Source organism: Lacerta agilis, chromosome 8, assembly GCF_009819535.1.
Source record: "Lacerta agilis isolate rLacAgi1 chromosome 8, rLacAgi1.pri, whole genome shotgun sequence".
NCBI lineage: Eukaryota > Metazoa > Chordata > Lepidosauria > Squamata > Lacertidae > Lacerta > Lacerta agilis.
This window is the reverse complement of record NC_046319.1, coordinates 54,324,299-54,347,477: the sequence shown is the minus strand read 5'-3', so window position 1 is coordinate 54,347,477 and position 23,179 is coordinate 54,324,299. Positions and strand designations below refer to the sequence as shown.

Below are 23,179 nucleotides of genomic sequence, written 5' to 3'. Positions count from 1 at the left end.
CAATAGGATTTACAAGCTTTGGAACCTATAGGAGCAGATGATCTAGGCTTCTGGTTTTCACTGTGCATAGAAAAACTGACACTAGATCCTGGTACCAGGGACAAGTGTCTAAACGGCAATTGTCATGCATGTATAATTACACACACAGAGTACATAATATGTTGTGTCTGGCTATAAATACAAAGCAAGCATCCAGAAATGGAGGAAGCTGAAACAAAGTAACTTAAAGAAACTGAAGGGTCTTGGTCGTTTGGGATTTCATCATGCAAGATGAGGCTCTCTTACCCGGAGCAGCTAGAGACTTTATGGCTCTTGTCACGACTACAGGCTTATCAAGCGCTAAGGATGGTGATCCTTGGAGTTGTAGTTTTTAAAGGGTTCTGAGTTGTTGAGGCCCCCTATTTCCCTCCCAGAATTACAATTCTCTGAGTTCTCTGGGTTTGTTAAATCACTCTGGAAATTGTAGCTCTTTGAGGGGAACGGGGGGGGGGGGTTTGGAGATGCCAGGGCTAGAACCTGGGCCTTCTATATGCCAAGCATGTGCTTTGCTATTGCCCATATGTTGAGGATTGTGCCCTACATCCTTTGTCAACTATAGGGGTAAAATTAGTGCCTTGGGGTGACAGCTGGAACGTGTGGCATTTAGAAAACGCACTTTAGGGCGGGGGGAAAGGCGTTGGAGCCAGCTAGAGTTGTTTGATGCTATTCCTCAACCTGAACATGTTCCGGCCCAGTATTTATTTTATAAGACTTATACACTGTCTTTTTTCTGTGGGAAGGCAAATCAAAGGCAAAAATAGCAGAGGCTCACATGAACTCTGCACACACAGAGAAACAAGGCTTTGCCTGCCCACCCTCTGAGATTGAGAGCGCCTCACGAGCCTTCCTTTTGGACCTTCACTCTCTATGAGCAGCTCGTAGGCTCAAAGCACAACGCCTGCATTACATGTAATTACATAAAATGCATTGGTTCTTAAGTCGCCTTCCCCCGCTTGGGACGCATGCGCATTGCGAAAGGAGCAGACCGCTTGGGTAAGGAAAGCGAGTTGTGCGGAGTTGACGCGCCTGCGCCTGCGCAGCCGGAGCTGGAAGGCCGTTGGCGGCGGTTGGGTTACCTCAGCAGTCAGTCAGTGGGTCGGTTGGTCGGGCCCTCGGCCGCGCATGCGCTCTCTCCTCCCCCCGCCTCACTCCCCTTTCTCTCTGGTTTCACCTCAGAGGAGGCGCAGAGCCGAGCGGGCGACGTTGCCGCCGCTTTCTCCGGCCGTCCGCCTCTCCTTCGCGATGGGCTCAGAGAAGGACTCGGAGTCCCCGCGCTCTACCTCGATCCACGCGGCTGCCCCGCCGGCCAAATGCCCCAAGAGCGGCTCAGGACAAGCAGGAGGTGGCAGAGGCACCGGCGGAGGAGGAGGTGACGGCAACAGCGGCAATAACAGCGGCACCAGCCGGGGCCGACGCCGCCTCCTCAGCTTCCAAAGCGTCTTCTCGGCCGCCGCCTCTGCCGCCTCGTCCTCAGCCTCCGGGGCCGGGGTCCGCCGCCGCCGGAAGGCCAAGGCCAAGCCAGAGCCGCCTCAAGCCAAGCCCGCCCCGGTGGTGGAGGCGGCGGCGGCGGCAATCGCCAGCCCCACCGCAGCATCAACCCGGGCCACTCCGCCGCCGCCCTCATCGCCGCCGCCACAGCCTCTTCCTGCTCCTTCGGCGGCGGTTACCGGGGAGGGCGATGCCGCCGCCTCGTCTTCGTCGTCGTCTTGTGGTGCGGAGTGCGAGGAGGGCGGCGAGGAGTCCTCCCCGTCGGAGCTGGAGTGCCCGCTGTGCCTGGTGCGGCAGCCGGCGGGCAACGCGCCGCGCCTCCTCTCGTGCCCGCACCGCTCGTGCCGCTCGTGCCTCCGCCAGTACCTGCGCATCGAGATCACCGAGTCGCGCGTCAATATCAGCTGCCCCGAGTGCAGCGAGCGCCTCAACCCGGCCGACATCCGCCTCCTCCTGCGCGACTCGCCCCACCTCGTCGCCAAGTATGAGGAGTTCATGCTCCGCCGCTGCCTGGCCGCCGACCCGGACTGCAGGTGGTGCCCGGCCCCGGACTGCGGGTGAGAGAGAGCAAAGGCGGGGGCAGGAGGAAGGACACGAATAATAATAATAATAATAATAATAATAATAATAATAGTAATAATAATATTTTAAAAAAGTAAAAACAGCAGCTGCTACTTTGGTGGCCGTTATGGGGAGTAAATTGCTTTATCTGCATTAGCCAGCTGTGATCTTTACAACAACCCTGGAAGAGTTGGCCGGTTTGGATCTTGCCCTCCAGGTTGCAGATAGGGGTGAGGTCCTGACAGCACCACCTAGCGGGCTCTTGCCAGTGGGGGACATTAAACCTCAGAACAGCATGATTCCAAGGTGCTTAGTCCTGCACCAATTCAGAGCAAAAGCAAGCCAATACTTCGATTGGGGCCAGCCATGATTGGCAGGGTGTGTACCAGGTTTCAAGGTTCACAGACGGGCATGCACTACTAGGGAGAGAACTCTTTTTAAATGTCATGTTACTGAGCCCTATCTGCAGTTTAAAATTTAAAGGTGCAGGGGAGGTGCCTTTGCATTGACTAAATACTGTCTTTGTAGCCAAGCCACTGGTATGTCACTCTACCATCAACAGTTTACAGTTTAAAATTGGATAGTTTAGAGAGAAAATGGCAGAGTGATGGAAATATAAGAAAAAGGGGTGTGAAGAGCATCCTCTGGCTTTTTTCTGTTGGGGATAAGTGGTTTGGGAATTAAGCCCAGAGGCTTAGTGGGAGAGGTGGTTTTTGCAGATTTTATATTCTTGTTTAGTTCACACACTGCTGCTTCATTTGGGAAATAGTGTACAGTATAATTGTGTCTATAGTTAATCTCACCTGCTATGAACAGTCATAGCAAGCCATTTAGCTTTAGCCCCTTATCTGCAATAAAGTTAACATCATTATTTTATATTTTTTCCGACTTGTAGGAGTGTTTGAAAAACACTTGGACGCTAATAACATTGTATGCAGTAATAAGTATTGTATTTGTAACTACTGTTCACTTATTTTATTTTATTAAGTTTCTATCCTGCCCTTCCTCTGAAAGGAGCCCAGACTGCTCCATGTTCCTATAGAAATTAATGTAGTACGGGGAATGTTACTTCAACAATGGTGCCTCATCTGACTTTTTCTGTCCAGAGGGAGACAAGTAAGTGCCCTGTTCCCAAACTGCTCACACTGTCTCTTTCAATATCCTTAGGGGAAATGGTGGCAAACAGCAGAATTTTTTAAGACTAAAGCATTGCTGATCAAGTGCATGCAGTGCACCAGCAGGACTATGTCCAGCAATGAAGTGTCAATTTGAATGCGCTTAGCTTCTTCCAATCATTCGCAGCCCTTAATAAAGGAGTTTCTCCCATCTAATTAAGGCAGCTACTTTTGCTGCCTAATGGTTATAATTTTGCAAAGGAATAGGTGTGAGTGAAAGTGAAAAGGAAAATGAAACTTTCATTATCAGATACTTTGGAAGTGCAAAAGATGTGCTAGAATCTGCATTAAGTATTTAAAAATCAGCATATACATTCCTCATAGGATTGCAGTTTAAACCTTTAGAGGACACAGGGAGCTGCAACTCCTGAGTGAACACTTTCTTTACAGGGCTGTTTGTTAAGGACTGTCTTTACCTCTGTAAAGGGAGGGCAGCACATAAGTAATGGAGGGAAGCACATGTATGTGTAAACAAAACTAACTGCATTTACAAGGATTTGTGCCTCTAGAAATTTATTAAAGGACAGACTACCGGTATAATGAAACAGTTCACTCTATTCTGTGGCAATCAAATCCTCAAGAGGAATACTGAAATGAAATGGAAATGCTATCTCACTTTGTGTCGGCCTGTAAAGATAAGCTGGGGTCTCTGGGTTATTGTGGTTTAGCATGAACCAGCAGTACCTGCTGCTTGATGGATCCCACTTTTCTTCTCTCCAGTACAAGCAGCGTAAACTTACCTAAGAAACCATGAGTAGTGGTGGTTATTAATAAATTGCCCTTCATCAAAAGATCTTAACAAATCTTAAACTGTGGTTTATTGTTAGCTTACAGACTATGACTTTTTGGTCTCAGTAAGAGAGGAGGTGTGGCCCATCAAGAGGGAGGATAATGTGTCAGACAGCTGTGGAAAGTCCCAGGTTATGGTGATCGAGATACTCCCAAATCATTCTGTGGCTTGAATCCTTGGCAAGGACTGGCTGGCACTGCTGATGGTAGTTAATTAACTAGTAGGTCCTGCAGTGAGGTGTGAATTGTACTTTGTGTCATTCCTGTCTACTTAGTTGCAGGTAGACTTTGCTCAGAATCATTTTGTCAGTAAAATTTATTTTCCTGAGAATCTTGTTTAAGTACTAATGAATATTTATTTATGTGGGGTTGATGTTACAGATGAGGAGGAGTGGGTGATTCTTGGAAGTAGGGGCAAGGGGAGTTTGATTTGACATTTTCTGATCACATCTTAAAAATGGAGGTTGTCACCAATTGTTGCATGTATTTCAGGTTGTGGTGGATTTTTTTTTTTTACTGAAAAGTTTCTGTTCCTAAAATGCCAGGGAACTGTGGGTCTTTCCCAGCCCTTTGTATGCTGAGAAGTTCAGCAGACTTAAGCTATCCTTTCACATCAGTGGAGGAAACTGTAAACAATGACTTTCAGTAAGAACAGAAACTTGCACATTCTGGTAAGAAAGCATTTTATGTATGGGGATGCAGGTGGTGAAATGTTGAATCATTGTGATTCAACATCCAGTTGGGTAACTGGGAAATGGCCTAGCCTTTGGCAGTTAGTCAGAATGAGATTTGAGTAAGTCTTGTTTTACTTTCACTTCTATTTTCTTTTAAATCAGCCTCCCAAAGTTTCTCTAACACAGCATGGAAAGTACAAGCAATGAGTCTTTAAGTTGTCCTTTAGAACATTCAGCTTAAAAGATGGGGTAGGGGAAGTTGTAATGTACTGGGCACTGCAGAATATTGTTGTAATTGCTTCTGATTCTGTTGATTTCTGGCATGCATATGTTGTTGCTGGCAGTCCCAAATTATGCTATACTGCATAATTAGAGGAATTAGAGATCAAAAGAAGGTGGGCAAGCATACCACCCACATGCTAACTCCACTAAATACTGTTGGGCAGTTTTTCTGCTTTGCTAAATTAGCAAGAATCTGGTTATCACTTAACTGTTTCCTCTATTCAGCTGATGCAAAATTTATCAGATTTGATAGGAAACATAAAACAAGCTGATGGAACACCCTGCTCTTGGATAGATGCCGCCAACTTGCTTTATTTGAGATAATGCTACTTCTGTGGCAGGGTTCTGAAGGTTAGTGTGCTATTTAACACTGAAATGAAATATATCCTATCTGGTTTCCTTGTATTCTAAGCTAATAGTTTGTACATAGAGACCCTGAAGACTATCCAGAAACATTCTGAAAGAAGCTTCAGCACTGTACCCTATGTAACAAACTTGAGACACTGGTGGGTTTCATGATGTTCACTGTTGGAATCTAGATTTTGTTTTGTTAAAAAATACACTGTTCTTAAATTTGCAGAGGTTCATTTAAAAATGAAATATCCCTGCCAAAAGTCTGGAAACAGGCAAGAGATAATGAACCAGACCTTTTCCATATTAAAGTGTTATGTTTTACATTTCTCTGTGTATAATAACAATGTAAGAATATAATCAGGTAGCCCCCATTTGTAGTGCCTCATCACAATCCCAGATTTGCATGAAATCAGGGCAGGGTAAGGGGCAAAATTAGGTAGGTTGCACAGAAGGTTGTCATGACATGGTAGCAAAAAAGAGAGAGGCATTGTGAGGGGGAAAGTGGTTTTAAACAATGGCAGAAGTTTGAGTAGAGTAGCAGGGGTGACACTGAGTGGGGCAAAGTGGCAGATTAAAACAGGGTTTGAGTACAGTGAGAAGGGAGTTTCGAAAGGCTCTCCTTTAGCTTTGTGCTGTTCGCTTCTGTGTTGTCAGCATCTCTGCGCTTGTTCTCTTTCTTAAAACCGATTTGGTTTAAAACAAGCAAAAATCCTCAGTGGTCTTCCATTCTTGCTTTACTCAAACCTCTGCTGTTGTTTAAAATCACAATCCACCCCTCCCCTGAGGGTTACTCCACCACAGGTTTATTCAGACTTTTGCCAGTTTAAAACAACCTCTTTTCCTCTTTCAGTATTTCTCAAACTTCTCTCTCTTCCATTCCTCAGAGAAATAAAGAATGCTGAGCCCTCCCACAGTAGCTTCACAGAATGTATGTCACTCCTGATACCATGTGTTGTCTTTAACATGAAGTTCCAGATTCAGTGCAGTAATTTAGAAGAGTTAGTTTATTAACAATCAAACATCCATATATGTACAGCATCCTTTAAAACTGAACAGCAACTGACAGTCTTGGTTTTATGATTCTATTCATTTTTAAAGTTACAGTAATGTATATCATCATGGTGTGTGTCTACAAAGGTGGCTGCAGAATAGGGGAGTTGAGAAAGCATGCAAATGGTGATCTGTGTGCAAGGGAGAGTTGAGAAAAGTGAGGATGAGGGTGGAATAAAAAAGGGGGTGATGGTAAAAATAGTGTAAAAGGGGTTGCAAAAAAGAGGTAGTAAGAGGCATGGGAATGGAGTTGAAGACTAAAGCAGAGTCATGAAAGAGTCTGCAGAATAAGAGGGAATAGCTTCATAATTGAGTGGAAGGTGAAAAAGGTGCTTAGTTGCGATGTGTGGGAAGAGGAAGGTACCCGAGATTACCATGGGGTTGGTTTGTATGTAAGGGTGTTGTACAAAAAGAGGACGAGGCAGACAAGGGGGTGAAGATGAAATGAGTGCAAAGTGAGGCTGTAGAATAGAGAGAAGTGGCATCAGAAATGGGGTTTGAGAGGTGAAAAGCAAGCTTTGGAATTACATGGGGTGGGAAGGGGAAGCTCTAGGGCAGGTGTCAGCAAACTTTTTCAGCAGGGGGCCAGTCCACTGTCTCTCAGACCTTGTGGGGGGCCGGACTATTTTTTTTTGGGGGGGGGGAGAACGAATTCCTATGCCCCACAAATAACCCAGAGATGCATTTTAAATAAAAGCACACATTCTACTCATGTAAAAACATGCTGATTCCTGGACCACCCACAGGCTGGATTTAGAAGGCGATTGGGCCGGATCCGGCCTCTGGGCCTTAGTTTGCCTACCCATGCCCTAACCGCTGCTTTCCCTTCCCCCTTTGCAATTGTTGAATCTTCATATAAGTTTCAGGAGGCAGGGGGAGATGGAGAAAGAGCACAGATCTACCCATGGGTAGGCAAACTAAGTCCCGGGGGCCAGACCCAGCCCAATCACATTCTAAATCCGGCCCGCAGACGGTCCGGGAATCAGCTTGTTTTTACATGAGTAGAATGTGTGATTTTAATTAAAAATGCATCTCTGGGTTATTTGTGGGGCATAGGAATTCGTTCACCCCCCCCCCCAATATAGTCCGGCCCCCCACAAGGTCTGAGTGACAGTGGACCGGCTCCCTGCTGAAAAAGTTTGCTAACCCCTGCTCTAGGGGGTTAATGTGGGGGGATGTTAGGTGGGTTGGTGAACAGCACAAGCAGGCAGTGCAGCTGCTAGTGCTAGTAATACCTTTAGAATATAATATCAAAAAAATTAGTTGCACAAAATCCAGCTGCAGGTTTGCATATCACTTGCTTGAACAGTAGATATCAATTTTTCAGCTATCAGGTGGGGGATTTATATGTAAAAAACATTTGGAAGAGACAGTGGGATAGGGCATGTGTTCTGATGAATAGCTGTCACATTTATACAAAAGTCAATTGTACATGTTGCCAAGATAGCATATGTGCTGCCTGAAGTAGTACCTAGTAGCTGTCAGTAATCTCTGTGGGTTCAGAACGATGCATGTGATTTCTTTCTCCCTGTTTTGTAGAAAATATTTGTCACAGAGGTTTCATAGTTCAGTGTTTCTGTGAGACTGCAGTAAAAGCATGTTCTGAGAAAAATAGCATGCAAAATCCTCATGGCTTCTGCATCCCACCCATGCTTTAAGCATCTTCATAAATTGGCAAGCTTAGCTATTCTGCCTAGGGAGGTAAACTGCAGACATAACACAAGGGTGTGTTTCCATGGTAATGTTGGTCTTTGGTGCACAGTTAGATCTGCATACAAATCTGGAACTACCTTTTTCATTGTAGTCAGCTCGTGCTGCTGTCTGACATTCCTTGCTTTGTATTTTTCACTGAGGTTGAGGGGGAAATTTCAGGGCACTAAAATAAATTCATTGTGTTGGCAGAATTAAATGAGTAGAGCAGAGTGAATAGGGTGGGGCATGTATTTAGCTCTCATTCAGTCAGTGGAAGTGAAAGGTGGTAGGCAGATTGGTACTTGAGGTCAAGGTATTTTTATTGACTTGACTTGTATTATATTATATTTGTATACACACAGCTTTTTATTTATAAATTTGTGCACCTCAAAGCAGTTCAAAATATGCAAAATAAATACAATTAACAATTAAAATACTAGATAGTCATATCTTTTCAGCAGCTAGAACCCAAAAATATCTTAAAATTGGCTGTTGGAAAATGTCATGATAAACAGAATGGTCTTTAACTATCTGTGAAATTATCCTATCACCACTGCTCTCCTGATCTCCATGGGGAGCTTATTCCACAAAATGAGTGCCACAGTAGTTGTCCCTCCAGCCAACTAAACAGTGCAGTCAGAAGTGCCCCACCCAAATATCACAGTGCCATTGGTGGACCATAAAGAAAAGGGAGTCTTGAATATACCGGTAATCAGTTGCCAAGCTGTTTAGGGCTTCAGAGGTCAAAAACAATACTTTTAACTTTGTTCAGCAGCTAATGAACTGCCATTGCAGATCCCTCTTTATTGATGTTATATGTGTGCAGCAGGAATCTCCAGCAACCTAGGTGCAGCTTCTAGACCAACCTCAAGGTTAGCCCACATAGAATGTGTTACAGTAACCCAATTGTAAGGTTACCAGCATGTGGATCACAGTAGCTAGGATATCCCTGTATAGAAATAATCATACTTAGCATACCTGCCAGACCTGACAGGCATTTCCTGCCACTGAGGTCACTTGGGCCTCCAGTGACAAAAGATGGATTAAAGAGTACCCCCAAATTGTACACTTGTCCTTCCAGAAGGAGTCCAACCGCATCTAGAACTGACAGATTTCCCTATTTCCATACTCAAAAACACCCACCCACAATGTACTTCATTAAGGAATCTGCCATGAGTCCTGTGGAGGTCTTGTGGAGCAGTTGGTCCAATCCAGATGAAAAATAAGAACTTGGGGAGTTGAAGAGGGTCCCAGTGGTTTGTGGAAGATGAAATTAGAATCCCAAGAAATATTGGAACCCAAGGAATTGAATCATAGAGTTCTAAGGGACCCTGAGGGCCATCTAGTCCAACCCCCTGTAATGCAGGAATCTCAGCTAAAGGAGGGGGGCAGTGAGTGCACAGCTGGATTCAGGGGAGGGATCGAGTGGGTTGACAGATATGTTGTTCTTCTGTGATAACAGCTGCCTCTAGTCAGACCTCGGCTATTGTGGAACTACCTCTGATGTTACCTCCTGCCAGTGATGAGCCGCTGCCTTCTGGGCAGGCAACAGAGTAGGTTGGATGCAGAGCCAATTCCACTTCCGTCTTCAAGGGCATGGAGGTACTGGCACCTGCATGAACAAATCGCAGTTCCAACCCACTCAGAGGAATGCTAATTTGCTTGCTCACTTGAAGGACTCCAGCTCCTTACCACACACAGTAAAAGCACCCCCGTCCTCAACAGGCTGATGGGGCATGCTGCTTGTTAGTTCAGTGTGTTCACTTGTGTCTAGCCATGCATCTAAACCTTTCTTGTACCTTCTGTACCCTGTAACCAGTGCCTTGCTTATATAAAAATCTGCTTTACACTTTAAAAAACTTTGGCAGAAACAAGAGGCCAGCAGCAAGTGCCAGGATAGATTCATATTCAATTTCTGAAGGTCATGCATGACACTCAGGACTCAAATGTAGTACAGTGGTACCCCGGGTTACGTACTTAATCCGTTCCGGGTTACAGTACGTAACCCAAAAAGGACGTAACCCAAAAAACCCACGAAAAACGCTCTGCGCATGCGCAAATTGCGCACATGTCTGGTTACGCTTCCGGGTTAGCGGAGTTTGTAACCCAAAAAGTACGCAGCCCGAAGCGTACGTAACCTGAGGTACGACTGTAGAGAAATAGAACTTGCCTCCAAACTTCAAATGACCACTCCTATGGCTATGTGTAGATGTTAAATAGCATTGGCAATGGAATAGTGCCCTGCAGCACCCCACAGCATAACTGCAAGGAAGCTGTGGAACCAACCCCATAGGTAGGACCAGAACCACTGCAATATCTTGCCCTGAACTTGTATCTTACAAAGCTGATCAGGAGCATACTATGACCTGAAGCCAGTCTGGAATGGCTCAAGATAATTAGTATCCTCCAATAAGCCTGTGTTAGGACTTCCACCATTCTTGATTTGGCTAAAAAGGGAGAACCTGTGTTCAGGAGGTAGTTAATCATAAACCTTGGTTTGCTTATTGAGGAGTGGTCACACAACCACATCTTTAAGGTTGTATGACACTTTGTTGTTGTTGTTTAGTCATTTAGTCGTGTCGGATTCTTCGTGACCCCATGGACCAGAGCACGCCAGGCACTCCTGTCTTCCACCGCCTCCCCCAGTTTGGTCAGACTCATGTTGGTAGCTTCGAGAACACTGTCCAACCATATTGTCTTCTGTCATCCCCTTCTCCTTCAGGGTCTTTTCCAGGGAGTCTTCTCTTTTCATGAGGTGGCCAAAGTATTGGAGTCTCAGCTTCAGGATCTGTCCTTCCAGTGAGCACTCAGGCCTGATTTCCTTAAGAATGGATAGGTTTGATCTTCTTGCAGTCCATGGGACTCTCAAGAGTCTCCTCATTGTCTGAAATTCTGCAGAGTACCACAGTGTTACTCAGGCTCCACAGTGTCAGACAGAGCACTTGAGGACAATTTTGTTAATAGCCTGCTTCATCTCACCGTTCCACATTAAGACAGGAAACGTTCTCAGAGCATTCAGGAATCAGTTGGATTCCATAAGTCTTCAACGGCAGACCAGATAGACTCTTTACGCTTGCAGGGAGGGATTTTTGTCATGACACCAAATCTCATCAAGAAATTATCTAACAGCAGGGCTAGAACAATGCCTTCACATCTCCAGACAATCTCTCTTGCACCCTGTGGCAAAGACTAAAATCAAAGTTATATCCCATATTGTATGTCAGGCCATGCAAAAATATGCTGAGACACCTGCATGGTTGCAGTGGAGGCTGGTCCAATAGAGGCAGCTTAGGCGTGAACTTTGAATTCTCCAGAACAGTCCTGGGGTTCTCTTAACACCACAGTCAAGGACACCTCCTTCAGCTGGGTCAGGGAAGCTGTTTAGCAGCAGTGTTGGTAAGACACCTGATAGCAACCCCAATCTATCTGGCCCAACAACAGGTGCAGGTCATCAAAGCTGCCCCAATGGGAAGAAGTTCTCTGGTGAATGCAGTGATAGCTTATGAACCACAGTGACTCTCCTCCTGCCTCTTAAAAGACCCACTAAAACCAAATGGTTATATGAAGACTGAGACTGCTCAGTAGGTGTTGAAAACTGACAGGATGAGAGGCGATACCCAGAAAACAGGGTGGGTGTAAGCATGTGAATTGGAATGCAGTGTCTTGGAAAAGGGCCTGGTTTGCTGGCTGGAACCTTAAATAAAAGCACTTCAGTGTTTTGTTGCAGGTCCCACTTGTGGATTCTGTTCTCAATGTAGTTTTGGCTGTGGAAATGCGGGTAGTTAAGAGGCAAAACATGAACGGATTAAAGGAGACTTGAGAATTCTTGGCTTCTGTACCTTCAAGACTGAAAGGTTTGTCATTAACACTATGTCTTTGAACTTGATGTTATCAGCTGTCCTCTTGCTCTCCTTGTGAAAGATGATTCTTGTAGGACAGCAGTTGTCTTCCTGGTAATGATGAGGTGGAATGGCTAGAGGGGGCTTAATTCCCCAGTGGGGACTCAGTTTAGAAGAGTTGGGATAGTCAAAGCCTCTTTTCTCACCTGCTAGGAGATTATCAAACTGACAAAAAGGAAGTATAGATTCCCCAGCAGCTGCATACAAATTGTATGGTACAGGGCCTCCCCTCAGAAGCAGCCCTGTCCTCCATGTAAGAACTATGGCTTTCTGGAATCATATCCACTAAAAAAAATGAATATTACATTTAGAATAACTTGTTAACAAGTTAAGTACAAAATGGTTGCATTTTCCTGGTTGCATGTTCTGCAGAATTTGATTGAGCTGGGGAAGTTGAAATTACCTGGATTTTGACAGTGCACAATGAAGGGAACCATGCTCTGTAGTCATGCATATTTCTGTATCTCCTGATGAAACATAACTGTGTTTGTTGAGGACTTGCATGAATTGAGGGTAGTCCATTTGATAACAGATGGTGCCAGTTAATATATTTAAATCTGCTTCTCTGCTGGTACTGGGCATTCTTGTATACTAGAAATATAGAACAGTCCTACAGACATACATGGACCTCCTTTTCTGTCTTTTGAATCTGCATATTGGCATGTAGGTACCGGTATGTGATGGTCACCTGTACTAATTGTGCTACACTTGGGTAAAATGGTTTCTCCAGCTCCCACAGGTTGTGCATCATGAGATTTATTCCAGATCTCTCATGCTGCAAGATCTGAGAAATAGTCATGCAACCTCAATTATTTGGGAATTAAAAGCCAGAAGAGTAACAAGGGTGATATTTGTGACCCTTGCAAAATATGCAGACTACAGTGTTAGACAACCTCCTTGTGTCATTTTTTGTGTGTATATGGTGGGTAGCTTCTGTGACAAGGAATTGCTTTTTACCTCTCTTCTGACTTACTTCTTTTTTGTGCTCAGGTAGAAATGGTTTGCCAATTGGTGCTTCTGTTTCCAAAGTGCTAATTCCAAGCCCATTAAGGGAAATGGGGAGGAAACTAACTTTATTATGACAGGCTTCCCATGATTAGAGCTCTTAGAATGTTACACAAGCAAGTCAGTAAATGTCTTGTTCTCACCAAGGGTTAATTATGTTAGGTTGTAGATGTTAACTACATCAAATAAAATACCTTAATTTTTGCTGAGATATAGGTAGTAAATCTGAGAAAGCTAGGCTAATTGTGGCTGAATAGATTTCTACAGAGACAGTTGTCTGTGTGGCTTTACTTCACATAGTCCAGTTTTGTCAATACAAGTCCCAAACATAATACTGTCCTGCCATTTACTTTTTTTGCTTAGTTATGCTGTTATTGCCTATGGATGTGCAAGCTGCCCCAAACTGACGTGTGAGAGAGAAGGCTGCCAGACTGAATTTTGCTATCACTGCAAGCAGATATGGCACCCAAACCAAACTTGCGACATGGCCCGCCAACAAAGAGCACAAACTCTGCGGGTACGGACAAAGCACACCTCAGGCCTCAGTTATGGACAAGAATCTGGACCAGGTATGTACCAGTGAGCTACTTACCAGTTACTATTGCAGTTGTGTGTGAAGATCTGGGAAAGAGATTGACTTGATTAGATGTGACTTTTACCTTTGTATGGTAGCTTACATTTCAGCAATGTAAAAGGCAAAGGTTTACACATATACACATACACTCCTCTATCTAGGCAAGCAGGAAGCATCATCACAGTTCAAGGACACATTCTGGACAGGCAAAACTACTTGAGGAGAATAAGGGATGTGGCCTGAGAAGAATCTCAAGGTTGGATAGAGAGGCCTTGAGGGATGCTTTTAGCACCGAGGTCTAAGATTCCACACCTCTGTTTTAAAGTACCCAGTTGCTTCAAGTGAGTTATAAAACCTTTACCTCAGACATAACATAACTATGCAGTTCAAATCAAATGTCATTCTTCAAATTGCATGCTGGCAACAGCAGTGTGTTTTGGTGGAGTTGAGAACATAGAAAGCTGCTTTCTGTTGGGTCAAATTGTTTCTCCATCTAGCCCAGTATTGTTTAATCTGACTGGCAGTGGCTCTCCAAGGTCTCAGGCAGAGGTCTTTCCCCATCACCTGACCTAACTAGAGATGCTGGGGACTGAATTTGGGACCTCCTGAATTTAAAGGACTTGCAGTAATAATGAGCTATGATCCTATGCAGCCTTGTTAAAAATATCAGAGATGAATTAGTTGTCAGTCCCAGGATACTCTTACCTTTTTAGACTGAGAATGAGTTTCGCAGCCAATAACCTTACTGAGTGATTTTCAGACATTCATTCTCAGTCCAACCCCCTGCCGCCTAACCTATATGACTTGACAGGATTGTGGTAAGGATAAAATGGGGGTGGGTGGAAGGAGCATATTCTCCCCTGAACTCCTTGAAGGAAAGGTGAGATTTAAATGTAGTAAATAAGTAAGTCAGGCTTGAGCCTAAGCACAGTCAATTGAATTAGAAACAATGGGGTTTTTGAATCTTGGCCTGCCACATGATTTACACACCTTTTTTCATTCAAAGGAGGATGGGCTGGAAGAGTAAGACTGTGGTGGTTCTTTCACCTTTCTTACAATGGAAGATCTCAATGATTTTCCATTCCTTCCTAGGATTTATTTTAGGTGCACAAAATTTGACTGGGTTCTCCTTTTCACTCCCATAGCAGATGACATCAAGCCATGCCCACGTTGCAGTGCCTACATCATCAAGATGAATGATGGCAGCTGTAATCACATGACTTGTGCTGTATGTGGCTGTGAATTCTGCTGGCTTTGTATGAAGGAAATCTCTGATTTGCATTACCTCAGGTAAGTTGGAGGGGAAAATGCCCTCAAACTGCTCTACCTTGCTAGAGCTACATTGCTGTGGTCCAAAACCTACACTACTCAAAAGATACTGTGCTGTGGGAGTATCAAAAGAGATAAAATATTGATTTGTGTTCTCATACTTAGAAATGTAAAATGATGGACTTAAAATTGGAGATGGCCTTATAACCCTTTTCAATTTCATGGGCAGCAGCACTTGCTTCTCTAAGAGCATTCTGTCATCTTTCCTCCTTGGCATTGTGTTAAAACACACCTGAATGCTCCAGACCAGCAAACTGCTAAAATATTTGGCTTTTATAGAGGTGGGCACATTTGCTGATGATCAATTAAGCAAGGGCATTTGATTAGCAGCCCCTGTCTGCTATTTAGCCTCTTAATTCCTATGGAAGCAGTAACGGTGCAATTAGTTTTTCACACATGATTTCTCCATCTTGGCTTTATTTCTGTTAAATAAATCATGACATGGTGTAATATGTCATGTGTTGTTGTTTATCTGAGGTTGTATTTACCTAATTTTAAGACTTGCTAAGGGACAAATGATTGCTATTATGTCCTGATATGTAAAACCACAGAATTCAAAGAAGGTGCACTTTCTTTTACCCATGATTGTACATGGATCAGCTACAGGGGGGGGTGTGTGTGTAGGCCTATTGTGTACATGTGTGTGCATATTATGTGTCTGTGAGAAAGTGTGCCCTCCCCCCACTGCTGGCATGTGTCCTTTGGGAGGGTTGGCAGCGAGGGGATGCATGCCTCAGAGCAGCATTCGGAACTCCCATTGTTCTAGGCGTGTTTTGCGACAGGGAATTTCATTAGCGAGAGCAGTTTCTGAGCCTAAGATTTCAGATTAAAACTGCACAGTGGAAGGAAATGAGGACTTTTTTCTGCCTCCCCATTTCCAGCCACTCTCTGAAGACTAGAGAATAGACCCTCTTAAGAATATTTGGGGGGGGGGCAGGAGAAGAATGCCTTTGTTTTTTGCGGTCTTCAGATGAGGACTAGACCATGTGAAAAATGAAAATAAGACTTTAGCTGCAGTTCATTCATTTTCACTTTTGTATTCTTGTTATTAAAAAAGCGCACCTAGATTTTCCGTTGTTGTGCCAATAACCTAGATTTAAGGTGCCATTTAGCTCCTAGCTTTCATATCTCAGTTTCTAACACTGCTGTAGAGTCAAAACAGTTCCCCATCTGTGCTGTAGACACACCTTTAGCTACTTGGACAGGAAGGGGAGGGAAGAGGTTTGATAGTACCTTAGTGGACAGGTGTGTGCCTTCCCCCCATTTTTGAATCTTGTCCCTCTGAAGACCAAATATGAAATCTCTTGCAGCCCTTCTGGTTGCACATTCTGGGGCAAGAAGCCATGGAGTCGTAAAAAGAAGATTCTCTGGCAGCTCGGAACATTGATTGGTGCCCCAGTGGGTATTTCCCTCATTGCTGGCATTGCCATTCCAGCCATGGTCATTGGAATCCCGGTTTATGTTGGGAGAAAGGTAAGAATAATAACTGTATACATTGAATTGAATCCAACTACAAGGCTGAAGGTTTTTTGCAGGGGGGAGGGGTGGTGCAGGAGTGGTGGCGGCGGCTCCCCTGATAGTTAAGAGGGACCATACAATATATTACACTATACCAGGCATCCCCAAACTCGGCCCTCCAGATGTTTTGGAACTACAATTCCCATCATCCCTGACCACGTCCCAAAGCATCTGGAGGGCCGAGTTTGGGGATGCCTGCACCATACCTTTGAATATCAATCATTGGTAATGACAGTGGGGCAGGGCTTTTGTACTCATAGCTGTTTGTGGACTTCCCATAGGCATCTGGTTGGCTACTGAGAAACAAGATGCTGGACTAGAAGGGCCTATAGTCAGATTCAGGAGGCTACTCTTAGGTTGGAGGTGGAGAGATCTCAGTGATAATTGAAGTTTGCATTGTGGGACCTGGGATGGGTAATCTTTCCTTAGAACACGTGTGGCCATCTCAACTGCATATTGCCTGTGGCTTTGCATGCATAGTAAGTTTTATTGAAATTGCTGCTGATTTGGGGGCATTGATTCTTGTTGATGGTCCCTGCTCTGATTTCTGCCAGTCTGAGCAGTTATGGACAGAGTGAGACTTCCACCTCTAGAGAGCCCTTCAGCCTCTCTTCTTTTTTTCTGGAGAAGCCATCTCTGCTATGAACTATTAAGAGCTGCAGTAGGTAACATCTTCCTAGAATGCCATTCTTCTTTGTGTTGCATTGCCTGTTTTATCCTTGATTCTTCTTATGTCAGATTCATAGCAGGTATGAGGGGAAAAAAACCTCTAAACACAAGAGGAACCTGGCCATCACTGGTGGTGTAACCTTATCTGTGATTGCATCGCCTGTCATTGCTGCTGTCAGTGTAGGTAAGTAGACGAGTACAAAGTACAGGATGATATGCTTTGACTACCACTTCAGTCTGACAGTGGCATTAAGAATTTCCAAACCCCAGCACTGCTTAGATGGGTTATAACTTAATTACATGGAACACATATATTTAAGTTCAGGACGCAATGCAATGCCTTTGCAGAGCATCTGCAGAACTTGGGATGGGTGGTGGTGGTCAATGTTCATGCTTTGTGGAGTGGTAGTGAATTCCTTTCTGCTCAGTAATCTTCTGGCATTGCAGAAGTGGCACAGCCAAGGACTTCCTTTGAGAGAGCTCAGGAAAACAAAACTCTTTCTCCTCTCTGTCCCTATATAGTTATGGAGTTTTCTATCATTTATATTAATGGTGCCATGCACCACCTGTTATTCTATAGCAGGGGCAGTCAACATGGTGCCCTCCAGCTCTTGTAGTACCACAGCATCTTTTACAGTAAGCCATGCTGAATGAGGTTGAACATTGTCACTCCCTTCTTTGCTTGAAATAATAACTCAGTATAAAAAGTTGTGTGTCTTTCCTTCAAAATGAGCCTTGGTTAATACCTTCCCTAACATTACTTAAATAGGCAACTGTGTCCAAGCAACAGAGCATGCTTTCAGAAAGAAGCACCTCTGCTTCCTTTATCCATGCCCAGTAGATTTACATGGTTTCATTTGCTGATACCCTTGATATGGTTTCCATTAATAGATCTAGAGGATGTTTGTTTTTACATTAATATCAGCTGCAACTCTATAGATCTCTTGTTGCGATTCACAATATCTGCTATTGGTATCATGTGCTATCTCTACAGTGCTAAGAGTCTTTTCACTGTGCCCAGAACAACAAATACATATGTTTCCATTCCTAATCTGACATAAGGTGAGAATATGAGAACTCTTCACCATACTTTACAGTCCCTTGATCTCACAGTTTAGTAGATACATCCCAACCAAAGAACCTTCAAGGAACTAAATTTGATAATTTCCCTCTGGACCCATGTTCTTCCACCTCAGTCCTGCTATAGATCAGCATTTTCTCACTCTTTAACAATGTTTTAAGAATAATTTTATTTATCCCTGTTCTCTTGCTAAGCTTTGCCTTTCATGAGGACAAGGTGATTTCTCAACCAGACCTCACCTTTAATTGAAATCTATTTCCTGTTTTCACCTTAGTCAAGATATAAAGTCATTCATCTCCCCGCCTCCCCCACCCACAATGACAAGAGGTTTGCTTTGCACACACTGGGTGTCAGTTTCATGATTGTCTTCTATCTTCATAGAATCAAGGATTTTTGCTAGAATAAAATGCTTGTTGTGACTTAGTGCAAAGGCAAACTCGTTTCAAAGCTCCCTTGTTTGGTTGTTTCAACTTTCATGCTTTGCTAGTTGGCCAAGCAGCCTATACTCACAAATATCAATTTAGAAATGGCTACTTTCTCAGGATATTCTGGGTGTCTTTATTATACTGCAAAGTTCCCACTATGCCCACTTAATCCTTGATGTGAATGTTTATGCTGGTACTGCAGTTGAAAGAGTCATTCTCCTGAGGTTTTCAATCACCCATTCATGGAACAGCACACAGACTGGAAGAAAGAAAGGCAAGCTACTTACATGTTACTGCTGTTCTTCTAGTAGCCATCTGTGTAATTTATGCAAACTACTTTTCTCTCCAGTTGATAGTGTTCTTAGTCTCTGACTAAGCACTTTCATGGTGGTAAGAAGATAGCTGAGCGAGATGCCACTCATCCTGTCCTTGAGGAATGTGCAGAGAGGACATGTACCTGTATTTGCAGGTTTCTGGTTTCCTACTAACTTTTATTCTCCCCCCCCCCCCCAGGTATTGGAGTCCCTATTATGTTGGCATATGTCTATGGAGTTGTACCAATTTCTTTGTGCCGTGGTGGTGGTTGTGGAGTTAGCACAGCCAATGGGAAAGGAGTCAAAATCGAGTTTGATGAAGATGATGGGCCAATTACAGGTAAAGAAGTAACTGTGTTTTTAATCTTGATGGGGGGAAACAACTTGGGCTGTGCTTAACAGCTATATCCAGGGGCAAGTAGAAGGGTTAGATAATTGATGGGGTGAACTTGTAAGGTCAGTTTGATTTTCTCTCTCTTGCTAATATTACAAACACATTACTTTGTACATATTTCTTCACTTGCTGCTCCAAACTGATAGGGACAAAAATATTTAAAACTACTAAATTCATTCAGCTTCATTGTTTTGCTTACAGGTATGCTAGTTTACATAGAACTTAACTGGCTAATGTAGGAATGCTGCTGTCAAATCACCTTTTATGTTATGTTCCTTCTTATATTTTTCATGGTCTCTAGTGGCGGATGCTTGGAGGGCTCTGAAGAATCCCAGCATTGGAGAAAGCAGCATTGAAGGCCTTACCAGTGTGCTGAGCACCAGTGGGAGCCCTACTGATGGGCTCAGTGTCATGCAGGGCAACTACAGTGAGACAGCCAGCTTTGCTGCGCTCTCGGGGGGGACCCTGAGCGGTGGAGTCCTCTTGGGTGGGAAAGGAAAGTACAGCAGGTAAATAAAAGTTCATTTCGGCTACAGCATCTGTATGTGATATCATGGGTTTGAGACTCAGTCTTCAGTAAACCTAGTTTGCTTGTATTGCACAACCCCAAGCTAGGTGTTCCCATGCAATAATGTCCCCTGTTCTTACTTCATGGTTAGATTAGATTAGAAATAAAAATGAGTTGGGTTAAATCTTTTCTGTCCTTTTGACATGCATTGTCTTGCATGCTTTAACATCCCATTGGCACAATTACAAGAAAGCTTGCCTCCTGAATCATAAGGTTATAAGGTCTGTTCCTCTGATCCAGTGTCTGAAATAGGCAGCTGTGTAATCAAATCTCTATCCAGCACCAAATGTACAGCCCAGAATTTGACTGTAGAATGTATGGGAACGTGCTACACAGGAAATGTTAGTCATGGCCACAGACATGACCTAATCCTGTTCTAGAGAAAAACAGGCAAAGCAAAATTCAACAAAATAAGTTGTTGCTTAAAACTGAGTCACTTTATGCTTAATTCTTGTGAATTAAATAACTCCTTGGTGTAGTCACATCAAGTGAGGTGGGGGAGCTACATTAGTATAAAGAACCTAATAAATTCCTGTCCTTTGCCCAGGCTGGAAGTGCAGGCTGATGTCCAGAAAGAGATTTTCCCAAAGGACTCTGTCAGCCTTGGAGCCATCAGTGACAATGCCAGCACGCGAGCTATGGCAGGCTCCATCATTAGTTCCTACAACCCCCAAGACAGGTATGTTAATGCAGTTAGTTTGTGTTTGTAATGGGGTCAGTGGTCTCTGAAGAAAGCCCATCATTTTTGTTCTGATCTTGTTAATAGATATTGGCAAGAGGTCATCATAACTTGCCAATAGTTATTAGTGAGAAGAGCCTTTTTTTGTATGGCAGATTTGGATGAAAAGTTGGATGAATGTGGCTTGGTATGGACTTTGTTGACTATCATTCTCTGCAGACCATTCAGAAGTATTTAGCTACAGGGGCTGATTAATGTGTAGTGAAAAATTAACTGGAAGCTGAGACATAAGAATACACATACTGGATACTTCATTATTCTGCGAATAACTTAAAGAGTAAATTTTCAGATACAGTGGACCCTCTGGATACAAACTTAATTCGTTCCGGGGTTCCGTACGTACCCCGAAAACATGAGGCACCGCTTCTGTGCACGCACGGGGCTCAATAGGGCACTTCTGTGCATGCGCACGGGGTGAAACCTGGAAGTATACACTTCTGGGTTTGCCACGTTCATAACCCAAAAGTTATGTTACCCGAAGGTAATGTAACCTGAGGGTCCACTGTACCTCTCTTGCCACCTTGTTTCAGCTAACAGAGTTCTATGTGCTCTCAGTGTACTTCAAGACTGTTGCCTGCTCTTAACAGGCTTCCAGCACCTAGTGGGAAGCAACATATTTTGCATAAAGTTATGTGGAATGTTTTCAGGATTCTTTAGTTCTGTGTGTGACCTAGAACCAGGAAAGGCTGCTGAAACTCAGGATGACAGTTCAAATAACTTGCAGGGGTTAGCCATCTCATTATTTCTGAATTGTTTGTACCCCTGTTGCAGGCTGCAAGAGTGAGGTTTAGAGCAGGACTAGATGAGCCTTTGGCTTGATCCAGCAGGGTTTATTCTTATGGATGCACTTTGCCAGTGTTTAAAAAACATATCTGTCTGTCTGTCTAAGTGTGTGTTTTTGTGCACACATATGGACCCACATTGGAGCAGTGACTTAATGTTGTTGATGCTAACTTTTTGGGTTTTTTCTAACCACAGGCTCAGGTAGCACACACACATCAGGGATACATGGCAATATGTTGTGGGGCCTTGTTCATGTATTATACTGTTTATTTTGTAGTAAGTTAAAAAAAAAACTATATTAGAAATGTTAGCTTGCCAGAACTTCAGAATTGCAATAAATAGTTCTGAAATAAAAGTTGTCACCTAGAACTCACACGGGCTCCTCCTTCCACAGAGAGTGTAATAATATGGAGATCCAGGTGGACATAGAGACCAAGCCGAGCCATTACCAGCTTGTTAGTGGGAGCAGCACAGAGGATTCTCTCCATGTTCACACTCAGATGGCAGAGAATGAGGAGGAGGAAGCAGAAGAAGAGCAGGAGCAGATGTGCAACCACCAAAGCTGTGAGCAAAAAGATTGCATTGCTAGCAAAACCTGGGACATCACTCTAGCACAGCCTGAAAGCATCCGAAGTGACTTGGAGAGCTCAGACAGTCAGTCGGACGATGTGCCTGACATTACCTCGGATGAATGTGATTCCCCCTATCCCCAGACTGCTGCCTGCCTGCATCCCTCAAATGCCAGAGGTGCTGAGAGCCCAAGTGCCCATATTGGCCAGTGTGCCCAAGCAGAAGGGCACAGGCCAGAGGAGAGAGTCTCTTCGTTGGAGTGCATTGAGGCCCGAGTATGAGGCCGCTCTCTCCTGAGAAGAAGCACACTGATTGTTACTGCCTCTACTGTGGTGAGGGCCACCCAGGAGTGGGGGTGATTATGTCATTGTTGGCTTTTGTTTCTGATTCCCCAGACTGCAGCCCTAACCTGACTCTGGGGAAATGGCATTTCTTACACGATAATAAACCCTTGATCTCTTTTTTTAATTTATTGGTTCAAGCGCTTGGTGATGCTCTGTGAGTTGTGTAAGAGTGTACATAAAAGTGTGTGTGTACATCGTATGTCTGCCAAACATACGCCTAAAGAACGCCTTTAATAAAGATTCCTGTTGCCATTCATAGTGGATCCTGTCCTCCCTTTTCTTAGGACTAGTAAGTTCTTCTGAATTTTCCTTGTTGCGCTCCTGCCTTGGTGAAGCTTGTTCCTTGCTCTAAAACAGGCTTCCTCAAACTTGGCCCTCCAGATGTTTTGATCCCTAGCTAGCAGGACCAGTGGTCAGGGATGATGGGAATTGTAGTCTCAAAACATCTGGAGGGCTGAGTTTGAGGAAGCCTGCTCTAAAATATACAGGTGAAACTCGAAAAATTAGAATATCGTGGAAAAGTCCATTTATGTAAGCAATTGTTTTCATTAGCTACTGGAGTTTAATATATGAGATAGACTCATGACAAGCAAAGCGAGATATGTCAAGCCTTTGCTTGTTATAATTGTGACGATTTTGGCATTCAGCTAATGAAAACCCCAAAGTTGAAATTGTTAATTTGGTGTTCTCATCAGCTGTACGCCATAATCATCACAATTATAACAAATAAAGGCTTGACATATATCGCTTTGCATGTCATGAGTCTATCTCATATATTAGTTTCACCTTTTAAGTTGAATTACTGAAAGAAATGAACCTTTCCACGATATTCTAATTTTCCGAGTTTCATCTGTAAGTGATGT

General features: G+C 43.9%; 1 protein-coding gene across 2 annotated transcripts; it reads left to right on the top strand.

Moving 5' to 3' along the window:
- The first annotated feature begins 1,141 nt into the window (after positions 1-1,141).
- On the top strand, positions 1,142-22,572 carry RNF19B (ring finger protein 19B). 2 transcript variants are annotated; one of them, XM_033157570.1, is made up of 9 exons: positions 1,142-2,084; positions 13,372-13,577; positions 14,731-14,872; positions 16,222-16,384; positions 17,168-17,282; positions 19,118-19,258; positions 19,614-19,821; positions 20,428-20,559; positions 21,797-22,572. In XM_033157570.1, exons 1-9 carry the CDS (start codon positions 1,162-1,164, stop codon positions 22,251-22,253), a joined length of 2,487 nt encoding a protein of 828 aa, XP_033013461.1. In that variant the 5' UTR covers positions 1,142-1,161; the 3' UTR covers positions 22,254-22,572. The 2 variants fall into 2 exon arrangements, with proteins under 2 accessions (XP_033013461.1, XP_033013460.1); XM_033157569.1 differs by having other exon boundaries at positions 1,147-2,084; positions 14,728-14,872.
- Positions 22,573-23,179: the final 607 nt, after the last annotated feature.

What these genes read in the sequence shown, in the direction of transcription:
- RNF19B (XM_033157569.1), top strand. Translation starts at nt 1,162, where the DNA reads ATGCGCTCTCTCCTCCCCCCGCCTCACTCCCCTTTCTCTCTGGTTTCA. An exon ending in TCTGATTTGCATTACCTCAG is followed by an intron (nt 14,873 to 16,221) that starts GTAAGTTGGAGG and finishes AATCTCTTGCAG; the next exon opens with CCCTTCTGGTTGCACATTCT. An exon ending in GGGAAAGGAAAGTACAGCAG is followed by an intron (nt 19,822 to 20,427) that starts GTAAATAAAAGT and finishes TCCTTTGCCCAG; the next exon opens with GCTGGAAGTGCAGGCTGATG.